We start from the raw sequence: 27,822 nt of genomic DNA, 5'->3' as shown, positions 1-27,822 counted from the left end.
TAAATCACTTAAACTGCACCTTTGAAACTTTAACCAAAAAATTCAATTCAATAAAAAAAAAATTCAAATGGATTCAGATTGAGTGTTTTGCTTTGAAGAGGAAGGTTAAAAGTCTTTATCAATATATGGTATTTAGAGCCAAAGAAAATCTCAATGTTGAAGTAATTTCATATTTATACAACGAGTAGCTATGACCTACAAGGCCCAAAAGCAGATACACCACACAGTCTATGTGACTAAATATTTTTAATAAACATAGATAAAATTAATCATGGGATCCTTCCTTATTCCATACTCCTACAGTCAATGTCCGATTTCACTTAAAAATAAGCAACAAAGAAAATCCTTAGCAGGGCAACACACAACCACACATATGAACAATATTTATAAGACACCAAAACCACCTACCAATGTGTGTTTTTGGACTGTGTGAGGAAAGAGCTAGGAAAAATTCCACAAAAATTGTTTCTTTTCCTGTGTGTACAAACACAAGACACTGTCATGGAGGATATGTTTTATCCCTTTATCCCTGTTCTGTTTCAGGTTTAAGTTAATTCTTTTCAGATAAATGTGACCTACAGGCTGAATCTCAAATGTCTCCATTCATTCTTTGTTGTGCGCAATGTAGGTAAGATATTTCTGCACCCACAATACTGCAGTGTATGTCAGATAACAAAAACAGTTTATATTCAGCTAATTTTAGCACACACAGAGTGTAGTTTTAGTTTATAACCGGTGAAGTGCACTATGTAGTGCATCGGTCACTATTTGGGATGGAACCTGAGCTCCTCTGTCAACAGAAACAGTTGGTGGTGAGGAGTGGGATAAGTTATCTTGCTTAAAGATTAAATTGCTGAGTGGTCCATAGGTAAGAATGCACGAGCTACTGACATTTCACCAACTGTTTTTTAAATCTGTTGTAGATAAATTTGATGAAATGTGTGTGTGTGGTTCTATAAACAAACAGAAGCCTTGCTGAGCTGGTGTTTGGCCATAGGGTAAGAGGTCCATTAAAGGTTTTCAAGAGCATTGGTTGTTCTCTAGTTTGCATACACACACTAAGCCTGTTTTAGAGTATGTTCGTTCCCTTAGAGAGCACATGCAATACAGTCAAGGCCTTTGGGTTCCTAAATGCACTTGCTTCCTTTCAAAGATTACTGAATTGTGTATTGGGTGATGTACCTGTGTGTTTGAGCCCATACAGTGAGTTCCACTACAGAAACCAGTCTGTTTATAATTCAGTGCCATCTGAGGGTCAGAAGACCACAGCCACTTAACTGGTTCATAACCTTTAATGAAACTTTGTGAAGAAACCCCCAAGTTCTTTTACATTAAACATTAGTCTTGATGGTGGCATAGCAGGTAGTGTCTCAGTCACATGGCTCCAGAGACTTGGAGGTGGTGGGATCTGTAAGGAGTTTGGTGAGTTGTCCATGTGGGCTTCCTGTGAGTGATCCAGTTTGCTCCCACTGCCCAAAAACCACAATAATTAATGTTGTTTTTGATCTTACCCAAGCAACCTTTCACAGAGTGAACCCCTCCCATCTTAATTTTTGAAAGACTTAGACTCTCTAAAACACATTTGTAAGCCCAATATATCACTGATATATTGCCAATTAAATTAAGGATAATTATTAATTAAAATAAATGTTGTTTTTAATTTTTAATATTTGTTCTCCACCTCAATTATCTGTAACATTATTGTGGCATCAAATTCAAAATGGGCAAATGCAAAAAAATAACCCAAAACCAATTTCCAGTTTCAACAATGAAATCAGGTTCTCCCCGTGTCCGCATGGGTTTCCTCCGGGTGCTCCGGTTTCCTCCCACAGTCCAAAAACATACGCTGGTAGGTGGATTGGCGACTCAAAATTGTCCGTAGGTGTGAGTGTGTGAGTGAATGTGTGTGTGTGTCTGTGTAGCCCTGTGAAGGACTGGCGCCCCCTCCAGGGTGTATTCCTGCCTTGCGCCCAATGATTCCAGGTAGGCTCTTGACCCACCGCGACCTGAAATGGATAAGCGCTTACAGATAATGAATGAATGAATGAATGAAATCAGGTTGTGAAACATAATAGTGCAATAAATAATACATGATTACTATAATTCACACATAAAAACTCAAAGCATTTGAAAATTCCTGTTATCTAGTATTTTGCACAGATAAGCACTATTGATGATTCCATGATACAATAAAAAATAAAATAATTTATAATATTTTGAAGAAATATATAAAGTGCTGTTAATGAATATAAAGTGAACAGTATTTTAAACTGAGCTGTAAGCTGTTCAAATAGGAAAGTTCAGCCCAGATTTAAAAGTGTCAAAAGTTGGGACTCTTCTGATGTTCTCTGCAGACTGGTGAAATTTATGAGCGGCATTGTAGCTTAAAACTGCTTCACCGTGTTTAGTTTTCACAAACATACACACACACACACACACACACACACATGCATCAATGTTAGTCTGAAACCTGAAGGTGTCTATAAAAGCTATTTTCTCTCACACAGATGAACTGAGGATTTGTAATAAACCCTAAACCCAGCGTAGAGGGGCTCAGTGAATGTGGAGGTGAATGTGTGTAAGTGTGTGAGTGTGTGTGTGTGAGGTGAGATGGTGTAGAAGGACAGAGTGCCATACCCCCAGTCCAGATGCACTCCGACTCTGTTAGAGTGAGAGGAGGGAGCAGGTATCACAGTTGTCTGATTATTGTGTCTGACACTGTAACTGTCGTCAAAACACTCCAGACTCCAGGAGAATTTATTGGATCCAAACACACACTCAGATCCATCTCCTTTCCTCCTGATTTGTTTGCATGACACTGATATGTCAACCTTCCTACCACTCCACTCCACCTCCCAGTAACATCGTCCAGTTAAATTCTCCACACTCAGAACCTGCCAACACCCATCAAATCTCTCCGGATGAATTGGATACGGCTGAGTCTCCTTCACCCACTCCACCTTCCTGTTTCCCTCAGACAGAGAGAGAGCAGTGTGTGCTGTGTTTGGATCCAGAGTCAGATCACAGTAATCTGTACACACATACACACACACACGCACACACAAACACACACACATACACACACACGGAAAACCAAAAGAAATGAATGTGTGTATGTGTGTGAATTTTTTTGGTGTGTGTGGTTTTGTGCATTTGTTTGTGTGTGGAGTGGTGTCTGTGAGAATTTATGTGTTTCTATGTGTAATTGTTTGTGTATCTTACATTTCTTTTGTCCTGGGTTTATCCAGACCTTCCCTCTGTGTTCCACCCTAGACACACACAAACAAACACAGATACAGTAATTCATTATTGCATTAATTCATTAACCTCCCGTTATTATGCTTCTTTTTCCTATCTGCTTTCCTTTGATTTTCCTCTTACACACACACACACACACACACACACACATCTTAAGGATACAGACAATCAGATTTTAGCCATTAAACCTGGTGTTACACAGTATGATGTAGTATCGTATTTATTTCTACACTAATGGAGAATATAACATTTATAAATCAAAATAAATGTATGCATAACTCCTGAGCACTTGTGAGAGTGAAATGTGTTGTTGTAGAAAATAGTCACATATGTGTATCTGTGAATTTTAAGTCACATAGAAAATCCTTCAGGAGCTGCAAACCTGTAGATTTTTTCTTTTGGCACAGATTCACATATTGGTTTGCGAATGTGCAACTTTTGTACATGTTTTATATACGAGTGTGTGAATGTGTTTTGCACCATATTTCTCACTGCAATTGGAGCAAAACTATGAGCGCTTGATATTTTTGTACTTGTGTGTGTAGAATTGGATTTGTGCACCCGCAGTGAAGGGTTTGTAAGGGTGCAAATGTTAAGTTGTATTTGTTGGACAGGAAAAGCTACACGTTTGCAGCTCCTTAAGAGATTATCTTTGTGACTTCAACTTTACCTATACACGTGACTATTTTCTACAAATTTCACTCTCACAAGTGCTCAGGGGTATTACACCAATTATACCTCCAGAAAAAATTGGTGGACAAACAGGATACACAAGCATGGGCTATAAAAACACACAGAAGACATGATACATCTGGGAAGTAATCAAGACACTAGAAACACAAAGGCAGGAGGATCACATGTCAACAGGAACACAACCTGGAACACCCACACACCAGTGAGACTCTGTGTTTTTGAGTCTTGCTGGTTCTGTTTAGTGTTTTGCAGAGATACTGTATGTGTGCACAATTTGTGTGTGCTTGTGTATGCATGCTTATGTGTGTGTATGTGTGCGTAAATAAACTCACTGCAGCTTCTCCAGTGCACAGTGTGGATCCTGCAGTAGATCAGAGAGCAGCTTCACTCCAGACTCTCCTGGGTGATTGTAGTTCAGGTCCAGTTCTCTCAGGTGGGAGGGGTTTGATTTCAGAGCTGAAGCCAGAGAAGAAGAGCCTTTTTCTGTAATCATACACCCAGACAATCTGCAAGAAAGAGAAAAACAGGATGTTGTTTTCAAAACAATTATTTTACTAACCTTCATAAACTGATTTCTTGTAATATACAACAAACAAAGGGTGATTGTCTAAAATGGGGTCTGAAATATGGTGTTATTGTTGCTATTTTTTATATTATGAGTAACTGTTCTCAGAAAAGACCCAGAAACCTACCAGGAACATTTTTTACAGAGGTTCTGGTTATTGTGCATGCTGATAGAACCAGGCCTGCATTCCTCTGCATTGCCTGACTAACTCTAGCTCATTAGTTCTACGAGCTAAACCTGTGAGGGCGTAGTGTGAACTTGAGTAGAAGTGAAGAGCAGGTCAGCCACAAGCAATGTTGCACAAATATTTCCAAGTAACTGTGGTTAATTTAAAGTGTGCAAAAATAAATAACTCTAAAGAAATGTAGGTTTTAGAAACACTAAAATAGTAGTGACTCCTGTGGCTATATTTAATTAGTCTGACACTCACTAAAAAACAAAAAGTCTCTTTAAAACACAGAGACACTGAGCTTCTGAGCAGAGGGATATTCAAATCGGTCACAAACACTTTTGGGGCTTCAGCTGATAAACACACACTCAGTAAAATGATGTTGACCACACGATAACACCCTTATCTCTCATAATAAAGACTACACTATATTATTACAACCATAAGGTATAACTTTATTATTAATCTCACAGTTATAACCACACACAACCTGACAGAAAAGGACTTACCCTGGCTCACTGCTCAGTAACTCAGTAACTTGATTATAACGCTTCTGTAAACAAAACTCATCACTTGTTTGAGTTACTTGTGTCTTCATGTCTGCTTCAGCTCACTCTACTGTGTATATTTAGTCTAGTATTAACTCTTGTACAGTCTCTCTCTCTCTCTCTCATAATATCTGTACCTGGAATAGTGAGCTAGATAGTTCTTGTAGCTAGGTAACCACCCGTACAATTTGGGCCTTGAAGTCTTACACATTTATCACAAGAGACCTTGATTCAGAAGTTGTTTAGTGCAATAAACCAGCAGAGGACCCAGCGTAGCCATCACAGAGGCTCTATTCTCCCTATTAGGGAGAGATTCTAAAATATTACTTCTGAATATTAATAGAATTAATTATAGTTACTGGAAGTTAATTAAGAGCTTGAATGTATCATAGGGGACAGTAACTTTCAATTATATAACTTTCATTCATTGTCTTTAACTGCTTATTCTGTTCAGGGTCACAGCGGGTGCGGAGCCTTCCCGAAATCACTGGACACAAGGAGGGAACAGGACCCTGGAGCTTTGTGACAGCAAAAAAAAATTGGTGCCACCATGCTGCCATCGTTCATGTAAATATATAAAATATTTTTCTCTCCGGTCAACTAAATATATAGTAAATATACACAATGTTTATTAAACATATAAAACATTTGGTGTTTTATCAGCATATTGTTTCCACCTGAGAGTCTCAAGTTTACAGAGTAAACTCTTTAGTCCAGCAGAGAGAAGCTCCACTCCTGAATCTTCTAGGTCATTTTCACTGATGTCCATTTGTTTCAGGGAGAAATTTTCTGACTGTAGGACTGATCCAAGAGCTTTACATGATGTGTTCTTAAGATTACAGATCACTAGTCTGTAAAGGAATACAATACATAGTGTTATTAAACTCTCACTAGTGAAGTTGAAATATCAAAGTGTTTGAAGGCTGTATTAAATGATTTTTCTTTAAATATAAATGAAAAATATTCATAATGATTAATTATAAAGCACAGGTTTCTTTCTTTTCACACATCCACATGGGTACATCCTTGAACTCCAACTGTTGCTTATATAACTTTTAATCATTTGCAATTTAACATGTCATTATTGATTTAAACAGATAAGAGAGTCTTTTTTTATTGTCATTATACACTAGTATAACAATATTTCGTTTACAGTTTTCCAGGCAGGACATAAATTTACAAATACAAATTTACATGGAAATTAAAGGCAGTGTTGAGGTAGATATTGCAGTAGAAATTTAATCGGAAGTGAAATCAAAAATGTGGGCATAGACCACAAGATAGTTACAAATTCCAAGGTCGTGTTACAGGTTTCTATATAAATAAGGTACAATTTGTATGTAAGGAATACAAATATAAATCAAGTAGTAATAAATATGTTGGTTATAAAGTGACAGTGCACTTGCTGTGCAACAAGTATTACAGAAAGTACAGGGCATAGAGTTGTGCTCTTTTATGTACAGAATAAAGTGTCTCCGATTTAAACTGGAAGATTAAAAATAACTAAATAAACCACAAAAGTTTTACCTGAGAGTCTCCAGTTTACAGTGTGAACTCTTCAGTCCAGCAGAGAGCAGCTCCACTCCTGAATCCTGTAGGTCACTGTTACTGAGGTCCAGCTCTTTCAGGGAGGAGTTTACTGATGTTAGAGCTGATCCCAGAGTTTCACAGGAGTCCTTGGTGAGATTACAGCCAATGAGTCTGAAATTAAATTACACTTAATGAGTTTCGGGTAAAAGCATGGTGGCACAACAGGTAAGTGTCATATCACACAGCTGCAGGGTGTGTGTAAATTCTGATTTACACATTAGTAATCATTGAAGATACACTACCACTCTCATGAAGTTTATTATATTTATCACATAACATAAATGATGTATTTCTTTGAGAGTGAGTAGAAAGTATCAGACTAAAAACTATTAGTTACAAAGACGCAAATTGGTCTTGAAATTTCACATATTTAATGAGTATTGTTCTTCAGGAAACTGAACATTTTGACACCATGTTCATGATTCAAACTAGTTTATCCTGAGCCAAAGAATCTCTAAATGTCTCTAAAAGTATATAAATAACTAAATGTCCCTAAATGTCTCTTCATATTAGTAATATAAGGGGTTAGTATAAACAAATCCCTCTGCAGTTTTTAGAGAACATTTTAAGAACTTTGTAGATTTCAGTAGACGGGGTGTGCACAGAATTTGAATGCAAAGCTGTGCTCACTGAATATTTGGAACAGTAAACATGAAATGCCCTTGGTTTGTATTTTCAATCCCAACTTTTGTCCCAACTTTTTTCTGGTTTGGGGTTGAACACACTACACATACACACACACACACACACACACATTCACAGAATACTCACCTGAGAGTCTCCAGTTTACAGAGTGAATTATTCAGTCCAGTAGAAAGCAGCTCCACTCCTGAATCCTGCAGGTCATTGTTACTGAGGTCCAGCTCTTTTAGGGAGGAGTGTAATGACTGTAGAACTGATGTAATGGTTTTAAAGGAGTCCAGATTACAACCAGCAAGTCTGTAAAGAAATAACAGTTTTCCTGAAAGTAGCATTATTAAATGAGAAATATCCCAGAGTTTAACCATTAATAAAGCAGCACTCCTTTCAAATTAAAGGTGTAGTTGAGTTAGTTTCCTGATCAGAGAAATAAGCCACACTCTACTCTCTTTTGCTCTTCTTAAGGCCTTGTCTTCAACCTTGTGACCAGCGATAGCCCTCCCCATGTTTGTTTTGTCCTCCGCAATAAGACAGAGTCCACCCACAAATCATTCTCCAAACAAGATGGTTGATTCCACAACCAATCCTTCAGAACAACACAACCATCCATGTTTCTCCACTGAGAAAAAAAACATGTTCTTCAGCAAAAACAGACTCCAACAAAGCATGAGACAAGCCAAAATTGACACTGCACTGACATTTCCGTCATGGAGAACACTAGGTGATGCTGAAAGGCTCCAACATGACTCTGAACTCATTGTCCCCGAGAAGTACTCTCCAGGCTCAGTGCCTCCTCTCCCACAGTTGAGTGACTCTACCCACTCAGTGTTTCATTATACATGTGATAAAAATGTGCACTGTGGAAGTATAAAATAGAAAACAGGCTAAAAAAACAACTGCCATTAACACATTTAAAAATAAACTTAAAAAGTATATAATATAAGAAACATTATGATGCTTTCCTACATTTTATTATGGATTTTGGCAAAGATAATGGTGGCCAAGATAACTGTAAAGAATTAAACAGAATCTAGGAAAAAAATGATATGTGGCTTTATTATATACAAGGGAAAAAAAGTTAATGTAAAAAAACAAACATGGGACTCATGTAACACATAGTGGCAATAAAACACATGCTCAACAAGAAAGACAAGGCAGGGCCAAAACATGGAAGTAGCCCCCCTCTGAGCGCACACCACAGAGCTGAGCAAAAGAGAACCACCACGGAAATACGAGAGAACGAGAGAAGATGCCTAAACAAGTTAGTTAGTTTGTAATTAACTAACTAACGAAATTATACAGACCTTTTTACGATGGAGTTTTAGGGCCACAGCGTTGAAAAAAAAAAAAAGATTCTGAGATTAAAGTCAGAATTCTGAGAATTTTCTCGAAATAATTGAGTAAATTTTGAGAATATAATCAGAATATGTAGAGAAACGCTGTTTGGGTAATTATTTATTATAATATGTAGACAGACATACTAACAGTCTGTGCGCCATGAGTAAGGTGTGAAAGAAGCAGTCAGTGAAGTGAACATAACTATGTATTAAACGCTGTCTCGCCCTTGACCTGTTGTCTGTTTTCCCCTCCATGTGGTCATGTTGCACATGGCTCTGTTTGTTATTCTTCGTGTCTCTGCCCTTGTCCTTGTCAGTCTCATTTGTAATCCGTCCCCTTCATTATCTGTTCCAGGTGTCCGTTGTCTGTGTTAGGTATTTAAGTCCTCTTGTGTCACTTCCTGGTTGTCTGTCATTCGTTTCATTTCCCAGTCTAGTCTGTCTCTGCTATTGTTTAGTATCCAGTTGTTTCATTTCCTATCATCGTGTCGCCCAGTCTAGTCTGTCTCTCCTGTTCCTTGTTTCATTTAATTTCTAAGTCGAGACAATCTGTCTCATCTTTTACTCGTTTCCTGTCGTCGTTTGGTCTCATCTGCTCCTCGCTTCGTGTTTGCCCTCAAGCCTGTTTGTGTTTGTTTTATTATTTGGTTTAAATAACGTTTACTGTGTTTTAGCGCACCGTGAGCCTGACAAACGCAATCACACGACATGACAACCCCGTCAGTGCAGACCCTGACTGCGATGCATAAGGCTTTAGTTTATTGTACCAGTCCGAGCTGTAATGTGATGGAGGCTCATGGCCACGCCAGAGTTCCACTCGCTCTGGACCTATCATTTTCATGATCATTAATTTTATCATGTGAAACTACATGCCATGGGTTTGTGCACCGATTCAGGGTTTAAACACTAATCACACTGTGGTCCTGATGTGGAAGAGATCTGACTGTTTATTCCTGAAATCTATACCACAATATGACTTAAGCAACACACTGCATACCACAGTTACACTGTGTCTGCTCGATCATACGCAGCGAATTATTCCAAGAATATTCTCAGAATTATTCCGAGATTTTTTCTCGAAATTATATGGCTTGTAGTAAAACTTGGATGCTCTCTGCTGCTTTCAAGCAGTCGTCTGAAGCTTATATTTATGCCTTTGTTGTTCCAAAGCAGTCTGTGTCAATGTTTTTGTCAAATTTTTCAGTTGGTCTCAGTGATGGGGTGGGGTGGGGTGGGGGCTAATTTTTGAAAGTGGGGAGGGGAATTCTCACTTGTGTTTCACACTTATCTCATGAATAATCAATGTGTGAGCCACAGGTTTAGAAAAATACAGTGTCACAGATTCATAACAATACAGAAGAAAAACTAATTAAAATTTCAGAAAGCTGTAAACACCTGTGTGTAGCCACGGTGAGTTCAGAGCTCTAAAGAAAACATAAATGTTCACATTGTGTTATTTCACTACTTCAGCACCTTTGGAAACAGGTTTTTGGGAAGTCCATGTTTAAAGTTAATTTGAACAAAAAACATGAACGGCATACTTCTCTCACATTGTTGTTAGTGGGATTGTGCTGATTGTGTAGCTTTTTGGGAACAAATTTTTAGGGAGGTGAAATTTGTCAAAAAATAAAGGCATGTCAGAACACCTCAGACATGGCTGAAAGGCCTCAGACTCCAGGGGTTAATGGCCATAACATATTTGCAAAACATATTAATATAAGCATTATCATATTTTCACTGTTATTTAAATATTATTAATGTGTATACTGTGCACGATACTATGAAACAAAGATGTTCTTAATCTTTGAAATGACTAAATCCAACAACTGTTATTTTACACTACAATAGGATAATGGCAATATTCTCATGCAGCTCATAGCATTTACTACAATTTGTTAACACAGCCCCAGAAAACTGACAGAATTTACCAAGAGCTCTTATTTTATATTAAAGGAGTAATCTGTAATACTGACATCAAGCATTTAAAATCAGAACTATAATACAGTTTCAGAACAGTGGAGAGAGCTGTCTGCCACCTCCACTTAGTAATAGCTAAGAAGTATGTGCCATAATTAGTACATTTACACAGAAAAGTGTTCATCGTTTCATTAAAACATCTCATCTCATCTTCTTTTCCGCTTTTCCATTTCCGCGGTGTCATTAAAACATCTATCTATGCAAAAGAAAGGCAAAAAATTCACTGAGCGGCCGCAATTTCCCTGCATTTACAAGCATTTACTGTCCAAACCCATCTTAAATATTTAGACTAGACAAGGCTGGTGTTACTTATCGATTTTCCCTTCCACCATAAATGTTATTTAGGCAGATCATTGCTTCTTCGTAGTCAAACATTTCTTTCCAAATTATGGGTCCATTTACAAGTGTTATTGCCATTATTTGCCAGCCCCTTAAATTCTCTGTCCCACCTTAAGAGCCGACGGTCACGCTATAGCTTTAGAAACTTTTTGTAGCAACTGTTATTCTAGTTTATCCATTTAACACACACAAACTAATTGTATGTGATGTCACTAAACATTTACCTCCTTCGGTAAAAGGCAAAAACGGAAAAATCTGCTGCCATTTTCACTGCATTCCTTCCTGTTTGGATGTTCCTGTACCTGTGGGTTGAGTATGACTGAAAGATGCCCCGGTTTTTCTGTTATTTCTGTTTCTTCTATTATTTCTGTTAATACCACATATTAACTATCCACAAATTTATACTATAGTGTATCTCCACAGGATTATTTACTACAGAGGCACTACAACTGCCACCTGCCCCTGCAGCAACATTTCTGATGTAAGTTCCTAAATCACCTAAGTACCTGCAATACCATGACTACTGCTGGTTGTTTTGCCATCTCAGAGTGTGGCATGTTTAGTTTAATCCCCTTTACCACCTCTAATGATAACAATACAGCAAGATTCAGTGCTAGCAACTCCGGGTGCAATGCCATGTGACTAGTTTCTCCAAACAGGAGGCATCTTGAAGAAGTCATCACCAACAAGGCTTTTGTATTGAAATTTTAAATATATTTCAGTAAGTGTGTTCAATACTTCTTCCCCATGTCATTTCACATCATTACACATAAATTAATTTATGGACATCTATGGTATGATTTCTTTGCATATGTGGATTGGATGGGTTTTTACTAACATCTGGTGAGAATTTCATGTCAAATAGCACCTTTAGAAATATATTTACCTAGAAAAATGTTGACATGTTCAATACTTATTTCACCCGCTGTATGAAAGCATAATAGATACGTAGATATAACACTCACCGAGCTTTCCTGCAGACAGTCACAGCTGGGATCAGTCTCCTATAACCCTCCTCTGATGTCATGTATTTCCTCAGATTCAGTTCATCCAACTCCTCCTCTGAGGTCACAATCATGTAGGCTAGAGCTGAACACTGTCCAGGAGAGAGCTTCACCTGTGAGTGTTTCTCTGAGGTTAGAAACTCCTCAATCTCTCTGGAGAGGGACTGGTCCTTCATCTCAGACAGACACAGGAAAAGGTTGATGGATCTCTCAGTAGAGATGGGATTTTTATCTCCTTTGATTAATCTCTTGATGTACCATGTGGTTCTCTCTGGTCTCATGTGTGTTTGGGTCAGTAGACCCTGTAGAAGACTCTGATTGGACTCCAGTGAGAGTCCCAGCAGGAACCGGAGGAACAGATCCAGGCGTCCATTCTGACTCTGTACAGCTTTATCCACTGCTCCTTTCAAAAGATCATTCAAAGGAACATTTTCAAGCCACCCCCTACAACATGAGCTTAAACACTGCAGTGGCTCCATTAAGTTGCTCTCATAGCAGTGAAACACAAAGACAGCAGCAAGGAACTCCTGAAAACTCAGATGAACAAAGCAGTAGACCTTCCTCTGGTGGATCACACATTCCTCCCTAAAGATCTCAGTGAAGATCCCAGAATACACTGAGGCCTCAGTGACATCAATGCTGCTCTCTCTCAAGTCTTCTTCATAAAACATCACATTGCCCTTCAGCAGCTGTGTGAAAGCCAGTTCAGCCAGTTTCAAAAGCTCAGTTCTGTTGGACTCCAGTAGTTCCTTTGGGTCTCTCTCATCTTTCTCCTCATACTTCTCCTTCTTCATGTTTGTCTGAGTAAGCAGGAAGTGTGAGTACATTCCAGTCAGAGTTTTAGGGATTTCTGTGTGACTCTGTGTGATGATTCTCTGAAGAACAGTGGCTGAGATCCAGCAGAAGATAGGAATGTGGCACATGATGTGGAGGCTCCTCACTGTCTTAATGTGGGAGATGATCTTCTGGGCTTGGTCTTGGTCCCTGATTCTCTTCCTGAAGTACTCCTCCTTCTGGGGGTCAGTGAATCCCTGAATTTCTGTCACACGGTGGATGTACCGAGGAGGGATCTGATTGGCTGCTGCTGGTCGGGAGGTGATCCAGATTAGAGCAGAGGGAAACAGATCTCCTCTGATGAGGTTTGTCATTAATACACCTACTGATGATGTCATGGTGATGTCAGACACTTTCTCACACTGTTTAAAGTCCAGTGGAACTCTGCTTTCATCCAGACCATCAAATATAAACACAGCTATGAGTTGGTCATATATCTCTGGGTCCAGATCTCTGAGCTCAGGATGGAAGGCACACAGAAGTCCATGAAGACTGTACTGATCATCTTTAATCAAGTTCAGCTCCCGGAACGGAAGCACAAACATGAGATCTACCTCCTGATTGGCTGCTCCTTCAGCCCAGTCCAGAATGAACTTCTGCACAGAGACAGTTTTTCCAATTCCAGCGATGCCTTTAGTTAGGACTCTTCTGATCTCTTGCTCTTCTGCTCCTTTATCCTCTTTTCTGTCTCTGAGTCTGAGATCTTCAGCCTTCACTCCTCCATCAGGACCTTGTAGAGGTTTAAAGATGTCTGAGCAGTGGATTGGAGCGTCCTGCTGGTGTTTCCTGGGTGTTTTCTCCATCTGTAAAACCTCATGTTCTTCATTCACTCCTTCACTCTCTCCCTTGATGATGTAGAGCTGAGTGTAAACTCTGTTCAGGGGGGTTTTATTCTCTGGGGTTCTGATTCCCTCAAATAAGTTCTCGTACCTGTTCTTCATCCTGGTTCTGTGTGTGTGTAAAACCTCCTCCACTGCTGGGTAAGAATCCTGCTGTAGATCTCCAGGTCTCTCCTCTAGAGTGAGAGTCTGTAGAGCTCCTACTGAAGAGTGTTGCCTGTTGAGGTTCAAACACCAGCATCAACCAAAGACCATAGGGGATTACTCACCATGTCCCCCTCATGGGCACTAACTGTACATTTATGACAAATTCTGACTAGCCCTGAATATTTATTTACCTGTCTATTTAACAGTTTATATATCTAGAGTCTTTCATGTGTCTTATTGCACAGGTTACAGTCTGTCTGAATTTAGGTACACAGATCATTTAGAGTAACACTTACTTAGTTTATCTTAACCTAACTCCAGATAAAAAAACAGTATTACTGATGATATCTAACTTAGCAATATTTCCTAAACATTATCCAAATGCCAGTGAATCTTATTGTTTTCAGGCAAATGTAACAGGATGAACAAAAATCAAGGTGTTTCTGTGATACATCCCCAGGAGATGCAGCCATCAAACAGCTCAATTCTATTTTCAAAATTTCCAACTGAGCTCCTACAATCCCTTTGTTGTTCTTCAGTTGTTCAAATATTATTACATTACTCATCTGTGTTACACTGTTTGATAATAACTCACATTTGGTCACAGGGGACTGCTCCATTTCTGAACAGGTCACTCTTCTTGGACTCATAACCAAATACTCTGCCACTGCTGACTTTAGAAGACCTCCTCAGGGACTGGTCACTCTTCATATACACACAGCTATACACTCTTCCACTGCTGAAATTTGGATTGTCCCCCTTGGACATGTCACTCTTCATAGACACACAGCTACACACTCTTCCACTGCTGAAATTTGGATTGTTCCCCTTGGACATGTCACTCTTCATAGACACACAGCTATACACTCTTCCACTGCTGAAATTTGGATTGTCCCCCTTGGACATGTCACTCTTCATAGATACACAGCTATACACTCTTCCACTGCTGAAATTTGGATTGTCCCCCTTGGACATGTCACTCTTCATAGACACACAGCTACACACTCTTCCACTGCTGAAATTTGGATTGTTCCCCTTGGACATGTCACTCTTCATAGACACACAGCTACACACTCTTCCACTGCTGAAATTTGGATTATTCCCATTGGACATGTCACTCTTCATAGACAGACAGCTGGGTTCAGATGAAGCTGGTCTCTGACTGTGCAATCTTGAAACAAAATACACAAACAATTAACCTCACTCAATGTACTGCATATGAAGCAAGGTAAAAATTGCTGTAGAAAAGTAAAATAAAACAAAGTTCAGGACATCATATAGAACATAAAAATCATACATTATAAACATTATTAAGAATATGTTTGATTATACAAGCATACAGTAACATATGTAAGTTACTGGGTAATTTACAATAAATTAACTCTTATTCTGGATATCACTGCCGATTACTTCAACTTCATTCATATGGCTGAAACATGGCAGCCAGTGGACAAAGATATTACACTTAATAAAGCCACACCTTGTTACCAGTATTTTGAGATTTTGGCACCACTGGGTATGTAGGTGTTTGGCTGTTTATGATGATTTCAGTTGTAAAGATTGTTTTCTTTCAACTTGTAACATTTAGCGTTGCACCGATACAGATACCATTTCAGTATCGGCACTGAAACACTTAACCACAGTATCTGTATCGTCTACAGAGAGCACTGATACCATAGGTGTGTTGTAAATGGCCCACTACTCATTGTTCCCAGCATGAAGTACACAGGGCCCTTTTTCGGGACACACCCCATGAAGCAGATACTGATGCGCATGTACGCCACTAGATGTAGCTCAAATTTAAGTTGGAGCAGATTGTAAACAGACTGGGAATTTTACATTACAGGACTGCTGTTGTCAATTTTACTGCTGTTGTGACCCCAAACTCTCCAACCAAACACACAACTCGCATTTCCTAGGAGACACAGATAAATATGGACATACAAGTCTGCAGTTATTATTTGCGCTGCCATTTGTATAGATTCACAAAGGAAAAAAACATGTAAAAATGGGTCGTGGATATGAAAATTCTGTCAGCGCAGTCTTTACACACTGCAATGGGAGCTGGAGATAAGGAGAATAGTACATGGTTGCAGCTACGTTCCACCTTACATGGTTCAGAATCTGTGCTACATTCTGTTCTCATTGGGACTTGTTCAGCCTTGAGTTGGTGGAGGGTTTACACTACAAGACTACGTCCAAAGTTGGGTCAAAAAAATCAAACATTTGATACGCTGCGTCTGGTCTGAAACGCAATTTTGAGGCAAAAATATTTAGAATCAGGCTAAAAGTTGCATAGTGTAACCCCAGCTTAAGGCATGCAAAATGACACTCACTTCATTCAAACAACCACAAATAAGCTCTATCACATGTGTTACCGTCCTCTCTCTATGCTTGTTTTTAATGACCAGGGGTAAGAGAGGACATAACATGAGATGTGTGAAAATCAGATAGTATTGATGACAGTTTAAGACAACACACACAACTGCTGCTCTTAATTAGATTTAATTTTAAGTTCAGTATCAATACAAAGAAAAACAAACATGGAAAAAGAAAGAAAGAGCACAATAACTTGACAAATGAAATTACATTTAGAGTTCACAAAAAAGAATACAAAGGTGAGTTATTCACATAGGCAACACACTCAGGTGGACTATGGACAGTGCCAAAGAAAAGAAAAGAACAAAACAACTTGCCTGCCTAACCTACTAACTTCCCTAAGAAAAAATACATGAGTGGCACTCGCCCCTTACCTAGTGTATACAATAATTTACTATCAATACCGTTGGGTGTTTTTACTAGCCTGTCCACGCTGAGGCATTGAACAACTAAAAGTTAGCACATAGTCACATTTACTTAGATACCAACTTTAACTCCACAAGGAAAACAAGTAGCTTAGCCACAACAAGCAAGTTAGCCACAAACAAGCAAGTTAGCCACAAACAAAAACAACATAGCCAACAACAGCAGAAGTCCTTAAAGTGCATTTCACAGTCGTGACAATATCCTCATGAAAGTGTAAAAAGCTGTTCAGTCAGGCTAGACTATGGCTTCCTACTCATACTTGTTACTGCATTGTGGAAATATTGATTTTCATGGCTCTGAAACTTAAAATATTTGAATGTGCATTCAACCCTGTTATATCCTATTACCAATACAGAACACTGCTTTAACAAAATTAAATCTGTAAGTATAGCAATATAAATATCTGGATTTATAGGCATCTGTCTAGTAAAGATAGATAGTGTTGGTATCAGTACTCTGTTTCGGCAGATACTTGAACATGAAATATCTTTATCGGAAGGGAAAAAGTGTTATCATCGGTGCATCCATAGTAATATTATTTGAGTTTGTTTGCAGTTTGCAAGGGCATGACACTATGTTTCGTAGAGCCTTTCTTGTTGTGGAATCCATAATAAGCCTACACTTCAGCTCTACAATGTGGGGGCCAGTCCAAATGTTATGGACGCCACCATACTGGGGCAGTAGGTTTACTAATGTTAGCAGTGTATCCTTAAGTTACCTGCTTACAATAGAGTGGATGAGTTTAATGGCTGAATACAGAGTACAGCAGTGCAGGGTTAGGGTTAGGGTTAGCCATCGGGACAATGCAAAATTAATCAAATCACTACCTGCCACAAACATTTGCATATAGACCAATTAATTAGAATCAATCCTGTGTTTTGCAATATTCAAATGTATCAATATTTTCTTTCTCCCTTAATTTCTACTATTGATATTTTGTGTAATACTTTAGGATATTCTCTCTCTAACTTGAACAGCACAAATTATAAGGCATCTTAGAAATGCCAACTCGTATTGCCTAACCCAAAGATTTTTGTAGTACTGCCCCATGGTTTACCCCTGCGCTAAGGCACAGTGAGGCTATAGGGCATCGGTTAAACCATCACAGTAGGAGAACTGTGTCAGGAATCACGGGGCAGACTGACGGAGGTGGACGCACTTGCTGAAACACAGTATTTATTGAAACAATAGATGACAAAACAGAGATAGACAGACTCGAATGATTAGACAGAATACCAGGACAGAAGGAGACCTAGACAGAGACTTGAACAGAGAGACTTGATAACAACATGACTTAGGAAAACAAACAGAGGAAACGACATGACCTGGGAGTAAAAATGAGAACATGACACGACGGAGACAAACAGACCGGAGAGCACATTGCGGGGAAAACAGACACAACAGGACAAGGGCGTGACAACTGGTATGACAGTGCATGTGATTGTATTTAAAGATCATGTCCTCAGATATTAAGATGCTGTTAAAAATGGCAGGATAACTTCTATACCAGTGCCATCAGCATTTTTCAGGGGAATCCTTTTTATTACAGTCAGGGTTGTAAATGACCAGCTCATGCTCAACGCCACTAAACACTTGTGGGATCAGCTTTGACGTGCTGGTGCCAGAGTGACCAACACAACCATGTTGCCTGACTTGTGACAAATGCTGGTTGAAGAATGGGAAGCCAACCCACAGCATTGTGTGACCAGGCTGGTGACCAGCGTGAGGAGGAGGTGCCCATTTTTGGAGTTTTGTATAAAAGTATATCAATTTTGTCTATTTGTTCCTGTTTTGTTTTTTTTTGTGCTGTTCCAATACACACAAAGGAAATAAACATGTGTATAACAAAATGTGTAATTGCAACAATCTTCTGGGAGAAATGCTTCATTTTCTAGGAAAATTTCAGGGGTGCTAACACTTTTAGCCATTCATGTATAACTATGTCCTTTGTCGCAATGTTACTAAATGTTATAAATATCAAGATCAATCAATATAGAAAAACTTATCATCATAACATTTTAACCATATCACCCAGCTCTATTGATACATATTTAAAAGAAAGTCAGCCATGCAACAGATGAGATTATTATTGCTCATAGCTGTATATTTTGTTTATAGTCACCTATAACCGTATAATCTACCAGAAATACAGAATACACCACTCAGATATTCCCTGTTCACAGAAAATAAATGTATGGGTATGTAACACCACCCACCAGAACTTCTCATGTGCGTGTTCTTTTTTTAAAAAGATGTTTTTCATTAATCTTTTTGTTCTAGACAATTTTGTGTTAAATTATTCTTTCATTCACTGTCTGTAACACTTATCCAGTTCAGGGTGGCAGTGGGTCTGGAGCCTACCCAGAATCACTGGGCACAAGGCAAAAACACACCCTGGAGGGGGTGCCAGTCCTTCAAAGGGAGACACACACTCACACTTTTGATTCACCAATCCAGCTACCAATGTGTGTTTTTGGAGTGTGGAAGGAAAGTTAAAGGCTACGCTGGGGAGCATTCCTAAGTGATTTGTGGAATATTTTGTTCAGAATTTAACTGTTTGCATCAGGGTTAAGCTGATTACTTGTCTTGACATGTGAACTCAAGATGTTGCTCACATGGTCTTGTTTCCATTGCAAGCAGTCTGTAAGGCATGTACACTAGCTAAACGTTAGATTTAATGTGGTTGATTATAAATGGTAAAGTATTAAACAGAGATTAAATAAAGCAGTGTGTGTAACTTCAAATTAGGAATCTTCCTCTCACTCTTTATTTTCTTTACTCAGGAGTCAACCTTCTCCGCTCCAAGTTCATCCAGTCAGGCTACCATTACATGTGTGTTAGATGGACAGGCAAATGGCTGATAAGGCCTGTCAGAATATTTCAAGTATAAAACTGGGACCCAACTTGCACCTGGCTGTGGATATTGACAGAGTAGCAGCATGTCCAGGATCTATAGAACAATCTCAGCATTTTGCAGATCAAATAAAATGAGCAGGGAACTAAAAGATAAACAAAAAAACACTGATACCGGAACACAACTCATTCATGATGAGCCGACCCTGTGGACACTGATGTCACCTTTCTGGGGACATTCAAATATGTGCTTGGACCAATAATTGAATACATAGATGCAGGGGTGAGAAAGATCCCACACTTTCTTCAGTTCTTCCCTTGACATGGAAAATAGATGGGCATCGTCGCACACATGAAAAAGTGATAGGAAAATGAAAAGTTGCAGCTTATTCTCAACACTGCCACAAACATAGAGCTAAGATTTAGATCCAAGATCCATAGATCCAAGAGTCCTTGGTTTATTTCCAACAGTCTATGGAAATAAAAATGTGAAGGAAGAGCTTCTGCACAGAGCTTTTACTGTTTGGCTACCAGGAGCAGCAGAAAGACTACAGCAGGAAGCATGCAAAGCAGCTAAGATAAAGTACTGATCCAAAAAGCTTATAAATCTAGCATTATAACAGAAAAGGGAATCAGCAGGTGGTTGTGCTGGTACAATTGGGAGAGACCATTTTGCTTGAACATTTTGCTAAAGCATATCTGTGTATTCCTGCATCCAGCTGTGCATCAAAAAGGGTGTTCAGGACCTCTGCAGTCCAAGGTGAATGAGGCTTACAGAACATCTGTAATGTGTTACAGAACAACTCTAGCAATGTTTAACATTTTACATTTATTAAATAGTAATTAATTTGTTTGCATTGTTTAGCAAGGATTCATTTGAATTATTTGAAACATTTTTGCAAACAGGCGGCACGGTGGCGCAGCAGGTAGGTGTCGCAGTCACACAGCTCCAGGGACCTGGAGGTTGTGGGTTTGATTCCCGCTCCGGGTGACTGTCTGTGAGGAGTTGGTGTGTTCTCCCCATGTCCATGTGGGTTTTCTCCGGGTGCTCCGGTTTCCTCCCAGAGTCCAAAAACACACGTTGGTAGGTGGATTGGGGACTCAAAAGTGACCGTAGGTGTGAGTGAGTGTGTGTGTTGCCCTGTGAAGGACTGGCATCCCCTCCAGGGTGTATTCCTCACTTGCGCCCAATGATTCCAGGTAGGCTCTGGACCCACCGTGACCCTGAATTGGATAAGCAGTTACAGATAATGGATGGATGGATTTTTGCAAACAGATTTTTCAGTGTGAGGGTCAGAGCACTTTTGAATGAGGTAAAGATCATCCATCCATTCGTTATCTGTAACCCTTATCCAGTTCAGGGTCACGGTGGGTCCAGAGTCTACCTGGAACCATTGGGCGTAAGGCAGGAATACACCCTAGAGGGGGCACCAGTCCTTCACAGGGCAACACACACACTCACATTCACACCTACGGACACTTTTGAGTCACCAATCCACCTACCAACATGTGTTTTTGGACTGTGGGAACAAACCGGAGCACCTGGAGGAAACTCACAGGGAGAACACACCAACTCCTCACAGACAGTCACTCAGAGCAGGAATCAAACTCACAACCTCCAGGTCCCTGGAGCTGTGTGACTGCGACACTACCTGCTGTGCCACCGTGCCGCCCGAGGTAAAGATCAGTCAGTTTAAATTCTAATGAGCTCTGGAGGACAGTTACTCACTTTGGGTCAGAGGTGCCTCTGTGTTGGCTGCAGCTGTGAAGCTCCTTTGTAGAGTTTTTACTCTCATCCTGCTGGATCCCTCTCTGTGTGTTCAGAAAGATACATTAAATATTAATTCATAAAATATTCACAAAATATTAAAAAATATGTTTCGTTTAATGAGTTACAGCAACTAAAACACTCCACAACATATAATGTTTGAGGAGAAAACCATAATTTCACACCGTAAAGAATGTTCATTATATAAAGTGACTACCCAGTATACAATTATCCATTGATTCAACGTTGAAATAACGTAATGACTGCCGTTTAATCAACGTTCTCTTAAGGTTGAAAATGAAAGTTGAAAAGACGTCCAAACACAGACATTGAAAAGACGGCTATTAGACATATTTTGGAAGTCCATTGACGTTACTAATTGGTCCCGAAATAAATTACTTGTATAAAACGCGTTTTGGACGTCCACTGATGTTATCGATTGGTCAGCACTTAACTAACTTATTAAGATGGATTTTGGACGTCCATTGACGTTTAAAATATGTCCTTGACGGACAGACTACATTTAGACCTATTTGAACGTCCAGGGACGTTCCTTGTTCACTGGGTAACTGACCCCTAAATGACCCTAACACAGGTGACTGATCGACACTGAACTCTGTAATACAGCGATGTTACAGCAGCACATCGCTCCCACTCCCACTGCTGGACACACAGCGCTACTGCACCTCAAAACATCTAAATATTTTGCTTGTATTACTGAGACTCATTTTCTGCCTTCTCCAGAATGTCAGATAAAGCCGTGGTGTGCTTTAATTCACACAGATAACACCTTCATTTATCAACAACACACACATCAACAAATTCAACAAATTATAAAGGTCTACTGATATCACAATGTTCTAAAACACACTGTTTGTGGATGAGTGAATTTGGATGCTGTAAGCTGCAGTTGTTGTGGACCGTGTGTATATTCGCATTTAATAAAATGGGATGTCATGGAGCAGTTTTATATGCTCTAAAAATCATGGATGAAGGTTTCAATTCAGAAAACAAAAACAATGAATCATGTGCATTTTTCAAGAAAAACTGAATGTACCACTAATAAAAATCCATTGTATTGTGTCTCTTTCACAGCTCCAGGGTCCTGGAGGTTGTGGGTTCGAGTTCCGCTCCGGGTGACTGTCTGTGAGGAGTGTGGTGTGTTCTCCCTGTGTCTGTGAGGGTTTCCTCCGGGTGACTGTCTGTGAGGAGAGTGGTGTGTTCTCCCTGTGTCTGTGTGGGTTTCCTCCAGGTGACTGTCTGTGAGGAGTGTGGTGTGCTCTCCCTGTGTCTGCGTGGGTTTCCTCCGGGTGACTGTCTGTGAGGAGTATGGTGCGTTCTCCCTGTGTCTGCGTGGGTTTCCTCCGTTTGACTGTCTGTGAGGAGTGTGGTGTGTTCTCCCTGTGTCTGTGTGGGTTTCCTCCGGGTGACTGTCTATGAGGAGTGTGGTGTGCTCTCCCTGTGTCTGCGTGGGTTTCCTCCGGGTGACTGTCTGTGAGGAGTGTGGTGTGTTCTCCCTGTGTATGCGTAGGTTTCCTCCCAGTGACTGTCTGTGAGGACTGTGGTGTGTTCTCCCTGTGTTTGCATGGGTTTCCTCTGGGTGACTGTCTGTGAGGAGTGTGGTGTGTTCTCCCTGCGTAGGTTTCCTCTGGGTGACTGTCTGTAAGGAGTGTGGTGTGTTCTCCCTGTGTCTGCATGGGTTTCCTCCGTTTGAATGTCTGTGAGGAGTGTGGTGTGTTCTCCCTGTGTTCGCGTAGGTTTCCTCCGGGTGACTGTCTGTGAGGAGTGTGGTGTGTTCTCCCTGTGTCTGCGTGGGTTTCCTCCGGGTGACTGTCTGTGAGGAGTGTGGTGTGCTCTCCCTGTTTCTGCGTGGGTTTCCTCCAGGCGACTGTCTATGAGGAGTGGGGTGTGCTCTCCTTGTGTCTGCGTGGGTTTCCTCCGGGTGACTGTCTATGAGGAGTGTGGTGTGCTCTCCCTGTGTCTGTGTGGGTTTCCTCTGGGTGACTGTCTGTGAGGAGTGTGGTGTGTTCTCCCTGTGTCTGCGTGGGTTTTCTCCAGGTGACTGTCTGTGAGGAGTGTGGTGTGCTCTCCCTGTGTCTGCGTGGGTTTCCTCCGGGTGACTGCCGGTGAGGAGTGTGGTGTGTTCTCCGTGTACGCGTAGGTTTCCTCCGGGTGACTGTCTGTGAGGAGTGTGGTGTGTTCTCCCTGTGTTTGCATGGGTTTCCTCTGGGTGACTGTCTGTGAGGAGTGTGGTGTGTTCTCCCTGTGTCTGTGTGGGTTTCCTCCAGGTGACTGTCTGTGAGGAGTGTGGTGTGTTCTCCCTGCGTTCGCGTAGATTTCCTCCGGGTGACTGTCTGTGAGGAGTGTGGTGTGTTCTCCCTGCGTTCGCGTAGATTTCCTCCGGGTGACTGTCTGTGAGGAGTGTGGTGTGTTCTCCCTGTGTTCGCGTAGGTTTCCTCCGGGTGACTGTCTGTGAGGAGTGTGGTGTGTTGTCCCTTTGTCTGCGTGGGTTTCCTCCAGGTGACTGTCTGTGAGGAGTGTGGTGTGTTCTCCCTGTGTCTGTGTGGGTTTCCTCCAGGTGACTGTCTGTGAGGAGTGTGGTGTGTTCTCCCTGAGTCTGCGTGGGTTTCCTCCGGGTGACTGTCTGTGAGGAGTGTGGTGTGTTCTCCCTGTGTCTGCGTGGGTTTCCTCTGGGTGACTGTCTGTGAGGAGTGTGGTGTGTTCTCCCTGTGTCTGCGTGGGTTTCCTCCGGGTGACTGTGAGCAGTGTGGTGTGTTCTCCCTGTGTCTGCGTGGGTTTCCTCCGGGTGCTCCGGTTTCCTCCCACACTCCAAAAACACACGTTGGTAGGTGGATTGGAAACTCAAAAGTGTCCGTAGGTGTGAGTGTGTGTCGCCCTGTGAAGGACCGGCGCCCCCTCCAGGGTGTGTTCCCACCTTGCACCCAGTGATTCTGGGTAGGATCCGGACCCGCCATGCCCCTAAATTGGATAAGCGGTTTCAGACAATGAATGAATGTATTAAATTTATAGAGGAATCCCTTTTTATTTTAACAAATGTTCTTAGATTTCACTGGATTTTTTAAACTCACCTGGCATTTTGGTGGGCACTGAAACAATCCAGGGTCTGCTTTTCGTTCCATTGGCATTTTACTGGCTGATACCAAGACACAGACACACACAAACACACACACAGAGCAGGTTATTAATTGTAGCAGGTGAGAAACAACACCCATGAAGTGAGCTAAAGTTAATGATGTCAGTTCAGATATAGTTTTTCTGAAGAAGTAGATTTCTAGTGTTTTGCTCTCAATGTCTAAATGTCCATAACACTTTAAAACCTGCTGAATGTTTGTTTGTTCTAATTTGGTTTTACATGCATCAAACCTACATTTATATAAAAAATCTATATTTTAACAATTACAAAATGAAAACAATTTAAAGGTAAATTCTTGTTATATTTTATTATATTTGTAACAAACCAAACTGCTTAAAATTCAGTAGAAAATTATGATCATTTTAATTGTGATTCCTTTATTGAAATACATTCCCTAGGAGACGTGGCTGTCCTGTTAGTCGCCTGTTCACTTAAGTGATGTGTTACAGCCTGGAAAGACATGCATTTATCTTAGAAATTCAAACAATATTTCATGTTTAAGCAAGAAAATTGGAACATTGTTCATTGCAACCTTTTTTTCAGCTACTAATTTGTTTATAGCGTCCAGAAACTCCTCTTTAAAGAAAGGTCTTGAAGTAAATTATTTTTAGGGTCTGGCTGAATTCGAAGAATAAGCTAAGCTCTTGTAAACACACAGTTTATTGTGGTTCTTTGAGACTGGGTGCTCGAATGTGATGGTTTAGTTGATTGGGGTCATTTTCATTGATCAAACAATATTTCTCATGTAGAGTAAACTGTTCTAGCAAGTAACAAACTCCCCACTTTGTTCTACTTTAAAAAGGTTAACCGTTTTCTTTCAGCCCTCCATTGCACCTTAAACTATGCTGTAAATATGTGTAGTAACAGTACATTTTATACGACTCACAAAAAAAATTAATTTGTCTAATATTTTTCACTCTTAACAACTGTGGAAACGGTCAAAGTAACTTTGGGTCTTTTTTATTTCTTTCTCTTTTACCAGACATAGTCTTTACTCCTTTACAGGAAACATTGTAAACATGTAGGAAAACCAATTCATTCAGCTAGTCACTACAGTAGAACTAAGCAGGGTTTGACTGCCCCATCCACACATTTTAAAAGTAACCCTCCCAACATTGTCCAGGATCAGGTCGTCACTAGAGATGAATAATTAGGGCCTAAGCTTTATCCAGGGGTGTCTGGGGTAATTGCCTCATAGCAGCAAATTTCTTTGACGAGGTATAGATTAAGCAAAGCCAAAAGGAGCTGCTACCTTTACAAAAAAATTTAATATTCATTTACAGGTAGAAACACTAAACCGAGTTTTGAACAACTGATTATCTACAGGTATCTGTAAAATACACAGTCATAACGTCAGGAAAGAACATAAACATCAACTCAGTCTGCCCTTTAATGCAGGAACATAACTGGCTTTATCAGCAGGCTGTCTTCATCAACCTTCATCAAATCAGGTTTCCTCTGCTGCATAATGCTATTTCAACTAGTGCATCCCCAGTAAACAATTAGCCGTTGATTCAACGTTGAAATAACGTAATGACTGCCGTCTAATCAACGTTCTCTTAAGGTTGAAAATGAAAGTTGAAAAGACGTCCAAACACAGACATTGAAAAGACGACTATTAGACGTATTTTGGACGTCCACTGACGTTATTAATTGGTCCCGAAATAAATTACTTGTATAAAACGTGTTTTGGACATCCACTGACGTTATCGATTGGTCACCACTTGACTAACTTATTAAGATGGATTTTGGACGTCCATTGACGTTTAAAATATGTGTTTGACGGACAGACTACTTTTAGAACTATTTTGAACGTCCAGGGACGTTCCTTGTTTACTGGGTCAGTGGCTTTTCAGTTTGGTTAATTAAAGATTGTAACAGGCGTTCAATTAACGTTTTTATGTTTGTCTTGAAATGACAAAATAAATAAATAAATAAAAGTTTTCCGTCGCCGTCTGGAAGCTCACTACGCCTTCTCCCAGTATACACCGTGTGCGTCGAGTTGCCAACTTTCTTAAATCAAAATAAGGAACGCAGAGGCCGGGGGCCAGTGAGCACTTCTAAATCCTATTCGACTATAGTAAATCAGATAAAACATGTTTGTTGTCAGACATTTATTAAGCCAACTGCCATCAGGACGGTCAGTGCCTGTCAGTAGCCTTTTGAACAACGCACAAACGCACACACACACACACACACACACACACACACAGCTCTGCTTCCCAAAACCTCGCGGGAGTTTCACAGAGAGCAGCAGGTACCCTTCGCTCTTGTTGCTTTCACACCTGAGAATCGGCGTCCACCCCACATTATCCTGAAATCAATGTTACAAAATCTAGTGTAAAACGTTTCCAAAATAACATACTGTTACTGCGTTAAAAAGAATACTAACGCATTTTATTTCCGGTGTAACTATGGAGGAAGTGTCCAGATAATTTTGGCCACACCGTGTGTATGATCTTGGGTGTTCCGAGTTTAAATTCAGATTTCCAGAGCTGACATATGGTTTCACACAGATTGAATCTGCTCTAAATCATTAAACCCGCTGTGTGTGAGGAGTGGAGTTCACTGTGAGAGATTCCCTTCACATACAGCCGCTATTTCACTTTCCGTTGTTTATAACGGTCTCACCGCCATAAGTTTAGTTTAACACCTGGAAACTCTCAGAGATGTATAATTTATTAATATCCACTGCATTCTTCTACACTTCACTCAGGTTTAAACTCACCGTGTGAGAATACAGCGCAGTTTGGTGAAATGTCTTTGGTTTGTTTCCTACAGCTTCATCTCTTCTCCGTCTCTTTTACTTTCGGTTCTGTTCAGGAAATACGCACTTCAATTTGTCTTATGTTCAACAGAGAGCGCTGTTCAGACTGAGCCCAGTGTACACTGTTTCTTATGGGAGGCCGTCTAGGGCAAATACTATGGGAGGCCGTCTAGGGCAAATACACTGAAACACTTGTGCCCACTACATTGAAACACTTGCACACTACACACTGAAACACTTGCGCACACTACATTGAAACACTTGCGCACACTACACTAAAACACTTGCACATGACACACTGAAACACTTGCACACACTACATTGAAACACTTGCGCACACTACACTGAAACACTTGCACATGACACACTGAAACACTTGCGCATACTTCACTGAGACAATTGCACACTACACACTAAATCACTTGCGCACACTACACTAAAACACTTGCACATGACACACTGAAACACTTGCGCACACTACATTGAAACACTTGCGCACACTACACTGAAACACTTGCACATGACACACTGAAACA

The 27,822-nt window shown here is 40.3% G+C and overlaps 1 protein-coding gene across 2 annotated transcripts; it reads right to left on the bottom strand.

Annotated features, from left to right (window-relative positions):
• LOC136701581 (NLR family CARD domain-containing protein 3-like) lies at positions 1–27,343 on the bottom strand. 2 transcript variants are annotated; one of them, XM_066676186.1, is made up of 11 exons: positions 27,248–27,343; positions 24,455–24,519; positions 21,327–21,409; positions 14,535–15,110; positions 12,081–14,009; positions 7,595–7,762; positions 6,761–6,934; positions 5,911–6,084; positions 4,284–4,457; positions 3,223–3,269; positions 1–3,031 (listed from the first exon to the last, which is right to left on the bottom strand). In XM_066676186.1, the coding sequence occupies exons 2-11, from the start codon at positions 24,509–24,511 to the stop codon at positions 2,490–2,492; spliced, it is 3,924 nt and encodes a 1,307-aa protein (XP_066532283.1). In that variant the 5' UTR covers positions 24,512–24,519; positions 27,248–27,343; the 3' UTR covers positions 1–2,489. The 2 variants fall into 2 exon arrangements, with proteins under 2 accessions (XP_066532283.1, XP_066532284.1); XM_066676187.1 differs by lacking the exon at positions 5,911–6,084.
• Positions 27,344–27,822: the final 479 nt, after the last annotated feature.

Source organism: Hoplias malabaricus, chromosome 7 (genome assembly GCF_029633855.1).
Source record: "Hoplias malabaricus isolate fHopMal1 chromosome 7, fHopMal1.hap1, whole genome shotgun sequence".
Classification (NCBI taxonomy): Eukaryota; Metazoa; Chordata; class Actinopteri; order Characiformes; family Erythrinidae; genus Hoplias; species Hoplias malabaricus.
Note: the sequence above shows the minus strand (reverse complement) of the source record. Positions and strands in the feature narration are given on the sequence as shown.

Coding starts and splice junctions, on each gene's coding strand:
- LOC136701581 (XM_066676186.1), bottom strand. CDS start 24,511: ATGCCAATGGAACGAAAAGCAGACCCTGGATTGTTTCAGTGCCCACCA. Junction 21,410..24,454: donor AGTGCCCACCAAAATGCCAG/GTGAGTTTAAAA, acceptor CTGAACACACAG/AGAGGGATCCAGCAGGATGA. Junction 6,935..7,594: donor TGTAAACTGGAGACTCTCAG/GTGAGTATTCTG, acceptor ATTTAATTTCAG/ACTCATTGGCTGTAATCTCA.